Genomic DNA, 11,526 nt, shown 5'->3' on the forward strand with positions numbered 1-11,526 from the left:
AAAGATTGAAGGTGCTTAGATTGGAAGGAAGATCATAGATCCATAATCTCTCCACTTCTTGTAGTCTCTTTGAGGTATCAAGTTTGCATCTTGACTTGTGTTTGATTAGATCTCCTCATGGCTAGTTATTATGATTTTGGTCTCCTTTTCGGGTCTATGGACGAGTTGGGTTGTTTAAGGGATTGTTTTTTCAGATCTGAGTTTGTTTTGGTATCCTTGAGCATAAAGTTGCAAGATTTATGTGAAGAATGGTGTCATGCATGTTTCAAACCCTCTATTAAGTCCCTTTTTAGTGTAAGAGCTTCATTTAGTCATGTAGGGACGTAAAGTTGGCAACTTTACATGATAATCCAGCTCAATGAGGCCAAATATATGTTTTAGGGCCATGTCTTTATAGATTAAGTGCTTAATGGTTGACCTGTTGAATCTAGGGCAAACACGACGTGTTGGCTAGGGATTTCCCGATTTTCTGGATGATGGAAGAACACGGCGTGTCCAAGGGGGCAATGCGACATCTTTGGTCAACATGGGCTGTTGACTTTGACTTTGACCAGAAGTTTGATCAGGGTTGACCATGAGTTATGTTGGGCTATGTTTGGGCATTAGGGTAAGGCCCATGTAAGGGTTTTGAGCCCAATTTGGAAAATTGGGCCAAGTATGGGCCTTAAGTGATTAATTGGTTTTGGGCCTTTTAGATTTCGAGTTTGGGCCTCAGTCTTGGACCAAGCTAAGTTAGGGGTAAAATGATATTTTTAACCCAAGTATGAATTTTTGGATTATGGATTGGAACCTAATTGTTAACTGGGTGTTGTTTTGATGTTGGCAGTTCGGGGATCTGTCAGCCAGCAGCCAGGGATTGTCTTTGTGATTCAGAAGTGCAAGGTGAGTTTCCTCACTATGTTTAGCGGGCAGGGCTCGATGTCGGGTCAGGCCCGATGAATGGAACATATGCTAGTGTTTATGATCTTTTATGTGTTAGAATGATTATGTGATATATTGTATGTGTATAGTGGGCGAGGCCTGAGAATAATAGATATGTAATCCGAGTGGGGCTCGATGTCGGGCGGGCCCGAGGCCGAGTGGGACTCAAGACCGTGCAAGGCCCGAAGGAGGGCGGGGGCCCAATATGTGATTTATGTATGTGTGGTATAAGGTATCATGGGGAACTCACTAAGCTTTGTGCTTATGGTTTTCAGTTTATGTTTCCGGTACTTCGGTTTTCAAACGAAAGAGCTCGAGATGGTTGCAGGGCACACACCACATGTTTCCGCATTCTGTGAGTTACCCTGATTTGATGCAGTTTTACTAAATCTTGATAACCATGATTTTATGGAAATGATATGCATTAACTATTTATTAATTTGAGAACAAAATTTTATGTCATTATTTTTGGGACGTTACACTTTATGGATTAAGACCTTATTTAGAAGTAGATCTAAGCTTTAGATGTTAGGGTTTGACGGGGTTAAGACGTTTTGATTGATAATTGGAAGCTGGCCAGTACGTCGAATGTACTTCAGCGTATGCTGAGTGTACTGGGATTTAGTCCGCTTTTCGGTGATCGTGGCGTACGTGCTACGTAAGGCTAGGTATACATAGCGTACTCCCAACATACCTTTTGGGCCAATTGGGATTGGGGCTTGTTTTGGGCTTTAAGGTTTTAACTTGTTGGGCCACTAGTCTTTCTGAGTTGGGCCTTTGTTAGGCCTTGTGCCTTTATGGATTTGGGCCTATATTGGGCCTTGAGTGTCTTTTGGATTTGGGCCATTATTGGTCTTTGAGTGCCATTAAGTTTGGGCCACGGTTAATTGGGCCAATTGAGGGAAGGGTAAAATGGTCTTTTACCCTAGGAGTCGGGATTAGTAAAAAGTCTCGATTATGGTTTATGAACCAATTATTGAATAAGGTTATATTTGATTGGTTAACACAAGGATTCTCCGGTCTAGTAGCTTGAGCATCTATTTGATTGTCAACGGACTGAGGTGAGTTTGCTCACTATACTATAGGACACTAGGGATTGTATATGTGTAACATATCGGTTTCCAGGTATGAAATTTATTATTTTTAAAAGTTAAGTTTTCCTTGGAACTCTTCGAGTTGATGCCCTCAACTCGACGTGTTGAAGAGCTTTGGGCCGCAAATCTTTTTGGACCAACTCGACGAGTTGGAGAGGCAAACTCGATGAGTTGGTGGCTGATTAAGAAACCCTAATTTTTAGGGTGGTGTACCCTATTTAAAGGCCTTAAGTCCCATGAGTGGCCTCCCTAATTGCCTCCTCTGTCCAGAAACCCTAATTTTAGTGCATCCTCTCCCAAGTTGAGTGTGTGAGCTTGAAGAGTTGGTCCTTTTGGTGTTCTTTTAAAGGAACTTGAGGTTGGAAGTGCCTAGAGTGAAGGGAAGGCTTCAGATCTAGAAACTCTTTGAGTATTACAGTTCTTTTGAGTTAAAAAGTCGACAACTTGCTTATCTAATGCTTAGATCTCTTCCTTAGAAGTTTATTTTCATATTTGGCTCATATTTGGGATTGTTCATGGGTTGAGTATTTCATGAAGTTATCACTTCAGATCTGGATGTTTGGTTGCCTCATTGGACTTAAAGTTTCAAGATTTATCAAGTTCTAGGCCTCCTTCATGATTTAGGTCCCTTATTAAGCCTTCCTTGAGTTTTGGAGCCTGTTTGTGTCATGTATGGACGTAAAGTTAGCAACTTTACGTGGTTTTCTAGCTTTTGGGTATCATATCTACATTTTAAAGCATTAGACTTGATGAAAAAGGAGTAAATGTGTTAAGCTGGGAAAACTTGACGAGTTTTCCAGCCAACTCGACGAGTTGGCTAGGGTTATCCTGATTCTCTGAATACTGTAAGAACTCGACGAGTTGGTAGGTGCACTCAACGAGTTAGGTCAACATGGATTGTTGACCTTGACTGTTGACTTTGAATTTGACCCTGGTTGACCAAGTTGACTTTTGAGGGTATTTTGGGTATTTTGGAGTTTGATGGAACTGGTCACATGGTGGTTGTAGGCATTTGAATCAGGAGTTGAGATTTGGGAGTTGGATCTTATCAGTCAGCACTGCTTGTGAGGTAAGTTTTCCTCACTATACTTAATGGGTCGAAGGTACCAAGGCCGACCCATTGGATTGTTACCCTGGTTATTGTCTGATGCTATGTGTAGGGATCTGTTAGATCTGTATTCCAATTATAGAATAATGATATGCTTAGTAATCTGTTAGATCTATTTGACTGATTGTGCATGCTAGCTAGTGCTTGATATAATATATATTGCTATGTTATCTGTGGTTGGGTTGAGGCGGTCCTGCTTTGTCCTGAAGGCCAACAAACCCAGGGCATCCCAGATAGACTGAAGGCCGAAGGAAGCGTACCAGTCAAACTGAAGGCCCAGAGAACGTACCAGTTAGACTGAAGGCCAGTGGGGCGTTCCAGTCAGGCTGAAGGCTCTATATGCATGTTGTTTATTGTATTGTTCTAGTTTTGTTGTGTGTTGGTATATTGGGGGAAACTCAGTAAGCTTTGGGTTTACAGTTTTGGATTATGTTTCAGGTACTTCTGAGGATTGTCGGAAGGCGAAGGCGTGATCATGCACCTCCTCATGTTTTTATTTCATGAGTTTGGGATCTCTCTGATGTTGAACTTATTTTGAAAACAATTTGTAATAAATGACGGTTTTGTGGTTATTTAAAAAGTTTAAAAATTTCAAGAATTTTTCGAATGTTACAATATGCTTGTAGTCTTTGTGACTCTTGTTGTATGTCTGAATGCATGTGTGCCTGTTTCCTATATGTATGTGGGGTGAAATAGACCTGAAATAGCGTTGGGCTGGCATAGACCCGGTACAACCTTGAGCTGATGTATATGTATGGTATGTAATATTTTAGGGAACTCACTAAGTTTTGTTCTTATGGTTTTTAGTTTATGTTTTAGGTACTTCCGGTTCGAAGGGGAAGAACTCGGGATCATCGCATTGCACACACCATGATTTATGCGCTATTTAACTCTGATGTATTATTGGGATGATTATTGATATACTATGATTTCCTTTATGATTTTTTACAAACATTTTTGGTTGATGATTTTATTAATACAAAAAAAAATTGGTTCTAAATTTTTGGACGTTACAAGTTGGTATCAGAGCCTTGGTTTGAGGGATTCAGGCATACTCTCGGGTGTGTCTGAACTCAAACTGATGGTTTGGCATATTTTTCATAAAAAGAAATGTTTTATTAAAAGATTTTCTAATAAAAGAAAAGGGTGTGGTGTATGCATTCGACCGAGCTCAAGTAAGTTTTCCAAAAAAATCCATACATGCTCTTTGTGATTTCTAGATTAGAGCTAAGGATCTACTCAGGATTTCATGACAGAATGGTAGGAGAGATGCCTTTATATGCCTACTGTATGAGCTTATAGACTTGCATGTAAGTACTGGTTCAATAACTGATAATGGCTTGTTTGGGTTATGTTTTGATTATGATTACTCAATGCTCGAATGCTAATTGCGTTGTGCTTTTAAGAGTTCCCATTAACACCATCTAATTAGTAAGCAAATGTGTTAAGTTACATGTTACTAAGATTGGATAATTTAGAAGGTTAGGTTTAACCCTATTGTGTAACTATTGTCCGAGTCTAACCGTTGTAGTGTGAGACCTTTCATTTGGAGAATTATCTAGTGTCGGTGGTATGTAATTATGTTTGTAGGCTAGTTAGAAGGTGTTGAAGGGAGTTCCTTCTGCAGATGATGGCGAAGGGTGGTTTGATGGTAACCCTACGAGGTGACTTGGTGTTGTGAGCTTGATTTGCTAAAGATCATATGGATTGATAGGGAAGTGAGTTGCGGGAAATCGGGGTGATCCTTGAGGAAAGTACGGATAAATATGGAAGGTAGTATGGGCCCGTACCACTGGAAGCAGAGGATCTATAATCGAGTCAAGCTAAGTCACGATGATACCAGGGAGCTTGTAGAATGTAGCATTCTTCGAGTGTGTTCTGATGGTTTGTATGGATTATTTTCAATATGGTGGTCACTCGAGGGAGTTCTGATATGGGTGCCAATGTTGGTTCTGGTGTCAGCGATGGTTCGGGTTCGGGCTTTAGGGTTGAACATATGGATGATCAGATGCAGGAGTTCATTTCATCAGAGGTTACCCACAGTATTTTGAAGCAGATTCCTATGATCTTCGGTACGATCAAGGAGGGTATCATGGAAATTCCAGATAAGCGCTTGGGCGTTTTTTGTATTAAGATGGTGGGAGCTCGCTTTTTGAATTTCCGAGAGTTTTGGGCATGTAGGGCTCCAAAGTTCTTCGGGAAGAAGGACCCTATTTTAAATAGGCGTTGGTTAGTGGATGTCACAAACGCCTTCCGTACTAGCTGCTACCCCGAGGCGGCAAAGGTTAGACTTTCATCATATCTTCTGAAAGACAGAGCTCGGGACTAGTGAGAAGGAGGTTGGTCACGCCTTGGGAGGCGACGTGGTTGATTCGATGACATGGGAGGATTTTGTGTTGAGGTTTCGGGCGGAGTTTGCAACTGTGATTGAGGTCTAGTAGTTGGCGAGGGAGTTTCAGGACCTTTGCCAGACTACTGAGATGGTGGTGAAGATCACTGCTATGTTCCGTGAGAGGGCGTTATTGGTTCCGCGGTATATGGCGGACGTGGAGATGAAAAAGGTGAGATAACACGATATGTTGAGGAGCGATATCAGACAATTTGTAAGCATATCCAGTTGCAGGACACTAAATGGTATGGTGGCGAGAGGCAGAGAGAGGGAGATTGACTTAGAGATGGAGAAGAAGAGAAAGACAGATCAGGTTCAGAGTTCTGAGGGTTCGGGCAAGAGACCCAAGTTTTTTGAGTCGAGATCGAGGGGCTAGCAGGGTCGGGCCGGCTATGGCAAGTGCGGCAAGATGTACGATGGAGCTTTCAGGGGGTGGTTCGAGCTGCTACAAGTGCGGCAAGACTGGGCACTTTAGCCGAGATTGCATTGCCACCACCCAGGGATCGATTCTGATTTGCTTTCATTGCAATCAAAGGGGCCACAAAAAGGCCAATTGTCTGAGTTTAGTAGTGGTAAAACCAATTGCAGCACCCGCTACGGCGACCTTGAGGATTAGTGATGGCCGTCAGGGCAAGGTAGAGGCGCTTGTTGTGAGGAGCAGGGCATTTCAGGTGATAGCCGAGGAGGCTCGTGCAGCACCAGATGTGGTGACGAGTATGTATCTTTTCCTTATCCCTTTATTTATGTTTCCGAGTATGTATCTTTTCCTTAGGGTTGCTCCTTGTGAATGGTACCTCTGCTCTGGTTTTGTTTGATTCAGGGACTACCTGATCCTTTGTATCTCTCGCGCTCAACAAGAGGTTTTTCGATGCTCTGGAGGAGCTGGATTATCCATTAGAGGTCGAGATTGTTGATTATCGTCATGTGCGGGTATCGAGGGTTCATCGGGGATGCATATTGGAATTGTTTAGTGAGCGGTACCTGATTGATTTGGTTCCTATTCCCGTGTACGAAAGCAAGGTTATTATGGGGATGGATTGGTTGAGCCTAAATGGGGCAATGATTGATTAGGAGCATCAGTTGGTACGCATTCAGACCCCAACTTGGGGAGATTTAGTGATTCAGGGAGAGGGTGTTCAACATGGATCGACTCTTTGTTTAGTAGATAGGGCCAAATGTTGGGGGATGTCATTTTCGCCCTCAAGATTTAGCGACATTACCTTTATAGGGTCCATTATACTATTTACACGGATCACAAGAGTCTGAGGTGCTTGTAGTCATTGTAACTCCATTATACTATTTACACTTTCAACATGGATCAACTCTTTGTTTATTGGTGTTTTGGTTGAATTAAAAATAAAATTTTTACCTTATAATTTTTGCGACGTTACATAGCGATTGTATGTGCTTGTAGTCATTGTAACTCCTGATGTATGTTTGAATGCTTGTGTGCCTGTTTGCTATATGTATGTGGGGTGAAATAGACCTGGTACAACATTGTGCTGACATATGAGTTGAAATAGACTCGGGGATGAAATAGAATCAGTACAACTTTGAGCTGACATATGAGTTGAAATAGACTCCGAGGTGAAGTAGACCCGGTACAACCTTAAGTTGACGTATATGTATGGTATGCGATATTTTGGGTAAATCACTAAGCTTTTTGCTTACGGTTTTCGGTTTATGTTTCAGGTACTTTCGGTTCAAAAGGGAAGAGCTCGGGATGATCATATTGTACACACCATGATTTCCGCGCTATTTGACTCTGATGTATTTTTGGGATGATTATTGATATACTCTGATTTCCTTTATCCTTTTTTTACAAACATGTTTGGTTGATGGTTTTATTAATACATAAACAAAACTTTTGGTTCTAAATTTGGAATGTTACAAAGATCCTACCAAAATAAGTTCATATTCAAATTTTTGGGTAAGGTATTGGGTGTGCGATATTCATTATAACTTAATGTTGATTAAGCTGTTGATATGGAATCAACTTTACCCATTTAAAAGCATGAACCATAATTTTTGTTGTTGCAAACTATAAAAATTATGAAGTAAACATCTTAATCACAAAAAAAAAAACGAGATCATTGTGACCATGTACAACTAAAGGCTTAAAATCACAAAAGAAATATCATGAGTGTAACATGTATAATTCGAGATGAATTGATGAAGTGAAGATGCTCTATGAGGCTTCTTGCAACTTGTGATGCTTGATTTCAAGTTAAATAGAAGAAAAATTTAGTCTCGACTATATAATAAAAATAAACAGTGAGATCAAATCGTGTTAAGATCTTAAGATCCTAGTCAGATCTTAAGACCCACTATATATCTTACTTTAGATAGATATCACTAGTGAGATGGAGATTGTTTTTCACTTGTAGTGTCTTAATATCATAAGATCTTAAGATTCAAATTGAGGTTTTAACAACCAATTGTATCGCTTATATAAGGAAAAGTTTAATAGAGAATCATTATTAATCAAGGAACCAAGAAACTAATCCATAACGTCGTGATTTAAAGCAATCAACAGTAAAAGGAATGGTTGTAGACTTTTATAATAGATGCACATACACCAGATTATAACAAAACTCACTTCTTTTTTTAGTTTAATTTTTTAGGACATGTTTTTTTATCGAAAAAAAATAAAAATGCCGTTGTTCATGATTTTTCGTCCTCTTTCCATAGAGATCTATATTGCTATATAAAAAACGAACTTTTAAAAAAAAAAAAAAAATTCACTTCATTTTCTTTGTTTTTTGAAAAGTTAAGGTCTAATATTTATCGAAAAAATTAATAAATACATCAAAATTCATATTTTTAGTACTATTTAAACATAGGTCCATATTGATGTTTAAAAAAAAAATCAGTTCAGATTCACATTGTGAATCTATAATGTAAATCTGCTCAGATTCACAGTATGAATAATAGTAAGTCAGATTCACATTGTGAATTCTAAAAACTAAATTATATACAATTCAGATTCACAATGTGAATAAATCCATTTGTTGATTTTACAAAACTAATTTACGAGTAATCAAAACGTTAAAATATTATAAAACTATATAGAAATATATTTTGATTCATATGTAAATTTTATTTAATTTGTGAATAATCAAAGAGTTGAAATAGTAAGTCGGATTCATATTGTGAATGTTAAAATTGAACTATTTACAGTTTAGATTCACACTGTGAATATAAAATGATCGAATTTTTTTAATCTATGTTGATCTTTATTAATAGAAGACACTAATTTGAAATTTTTAGAATAATCAACTTTTTTTTTATAAAAATAAACTTAGATATCGAGAATAAAAACAACAAAACGAAGTGGTTAGATATCTATAGAAAGATAACGAAAAATCGTGAACAATAATATATTCGGGTTTTTTTTTTCGATAAAAAACGTAGTTTAAAAAAATTAAACGAAAAAAAAGATATGAGTTTTGGTAAAAATGTGAGTTTTATGGTATAATTCGTTATATGTACGTCCAGTGTATAAGTTTACATTCATTCCTTTGGCCATTGATCATTATAATTTCGACGTTAAGTGATTATTTGTTAATAATAGTTTTCTATTTCTTATTATATTATTATTTGAAAAACATAAACCGTGACAAATACATTGTGCATGAAAAACCTGTATTTGGAAACCTAAACGGTGACAAAAACTTAAACGTGTGCACGAAACCTAAACGGTGACAAATATGAAGGGATATGAAATACCAAAGAGGCAAGTCAAAGGAAAGTCAAAGAAAAAAACTTGTGCATGAAGTAAATAACTTGTTCTTGAAGAACACGAAAAAATCAAATCTATAAAATGATTATGAAAAGCTAGTTTTAAGTTTACAATTTTTTTTATAATTATTTAAAAGTTTAATTTTACGAATTTGGATTTAATTAAAATTATTCAAAAAGATGGGTTAACATTTTTACAAACTCTGTCCGAATATAAAATCAAAATTTTCAACTAATTTAACTATAAAATAATAGAATCGTAGAATCAAATCATAACATGATTTTGTATTTGCTATTTTTTTTTCAAAAAATTTAAGATATACATTTTCTTCCACCTTTATCTCACCTTCCATGTATCAAATAATAATACTAATCAAATAAGATAAACCTCTTCTCCGTTGTCACACACACCTATAAATACAATAAATCTCCACCCGCACTCATACCTACAAAACTCCCATGGCGGAGCACCACCGTCCCCATAAAAAGATCACGACGGAGCTTCCATCTGACATCCTATTCTGCAACATACTACCAAGGCTGCCGGCTGAATCTCTACACCGTTTCAGGCACGTTTCCAAGAAATGGCACTCAATCATAAGTTCACCTGAATTTATCAATTCCCACCTCCACCACATCACCACAAACAACCGTCAAAACCACCACAAACTTCTCCTCTTATCCACCACAACACCATGCAACGTCCACACCATCGATTGTGAATCACCTGAAAACGGTTTAAGTCCCCGTCGCCCTTTTCCAATCAAAGTGAGCCCTGAAAACATGACGATTATAACATCTTGTAATGGACTTGTTTGTGTAGGCATATCCAAACGTAACTACGATGATAACTACGATGATCTAATATTATGGAATCCTTTAACTGGTGACTACAAGAAGTTGTCTAAATCCCATTCTCGTAAAGAATGCTACTACGGGTTGTATTACAGTGATTCATACGATGACTACAGAATTTTATGTGTAACCCTCCATCGCCATGCTTATATATACTCGTTGAAATCAGATTCATGGAGAAAGCTCGATTCTAAGACTAGTGAATTGAAACGTATAACTTGTCTGATTTCAGAAAGTTGGGGGGAGAGTATTGTACAGAATGAAAAAGTGTATTTTTTAAAACAAGGCAAGAGAAGAGCTTTAGGTCATCTGTCTAATTCGATTATAAGGTTTGACACGAAGACAGAGAAGTTCAGAAAGATAGTAACTCCATGTTTTGGAGTTGGAAGGAGAGATTGTTTGAATTTCACGCTTCTACATAATGATAGATATGTTTACTTGTGTGTGATATATAAAGAAAATTCTGTAGAGTTGAGTGCCAAGTTGTGGAGAATGGATGGAGATGGAGATTGGATAGAGATTATAAGCTATCCGATTTTGCCGAGTTTGTATTGCTTTCAGAAGCCTGTGCATTTGATGAGGAATGGGAATTGGGTGACATATTGTTTGCATTCTGGATGTCATGTGTACAAACTGGATCCGGAGAGACGTTTTAATGAGATGTCATACTCAAATTATGATGATGAGTTTGATATTCCTTCAAGAGGGAAATATATTGAGACTTTGGTGTCACCGAATCGGTAGATGAGACTTTTTTTTAACTTTGTCGTTGTTCTTGGTTATTGCTGATTCATTGTTATGATCTAAGTTATTCCCAAGATTATGCTAATATGTTCATCTATGTGACTTCTAAAAATTGAATTTTAGATCCATTAGATCCTTTTTATTTTGTTCACTATAATATGGGCTAAATGTAACATATAGCAATATGTGACTGTTATAGCACCCAACTTCCATTTCTTTCTAATTCTGTTAGGGAATTATACTTACAATATTTTTTCTTAATAAGTCATTGTACATTGTAAAATCTACCCAATTATAGCATTGTATTTTCAAGTTTTTTTTTTCTGATTAGGAAATTGTACCTTGAAAATACTTACACCATTATAGATTGATGTGTAATTGGAAAATATTGCTATTAGTGGATAGACTTTTCAGAATACAAAGTTGTAATAAGAATAAACAAGGAATGCTATAATAAACACACTAATAGAATTGTGTTGGTATTTCTTGGGATTTTTTTTAGACAACGTATCGTCGAGATAGTTTAGGTGCTACTTCTTTTTAAGAAGTAAAGAAACCTTATAAATTATGTACCAACGACTTGTCATCGTCATAGTCAATATACTTAATATGTTTCTGATCCTCTCTTTTGTGTTTTTTCTTTCTATACGCAAACATTTTAAAACAATAAATTT

At 37.4% G+C, this 11,526-nt stretch overlaps 1 protein-coding gene across 1 annotated transcript; it reads left to right on the forward strand.

Moving 5' to 3' along the window:
* The first annotated feature begins 9,712 nt into the window (after nucleotides 1-9,712).
* On the forward strand, nucleotides 9,713-11,044 carry LOC145050253 (putative F-box protein At3g24700). The gene has a single exon (XM_078998534.1). It carries the CDS (start codon nucleotides 9,713-9,715, stop codon nucleotides 10,850-10,852), a length of 1,140 nt encoding a protein of 379 aa, XP_078854660.1. The 3' UTR covers nucleotides 10,853-11,044.
* The last annotated feature ends 482 nt before the right edge of the window (nucleotides 11,045-11,526 follow it).

This window comes from Lactuca serriola, chromosome 5 (assembly GCF_051521515.1).
Source record: "Lactuca serriola cultivar US96UC23 chromosome 5, Lser_US96UC23_V15, whole genome shotgun sequence".
Lineage (NCBI taxonomy): Eukaryota > Viridiplantae > Streptophyta > Magnoliopsida > Asterales > Asteraceae > Lactuca > Lactuca serriola.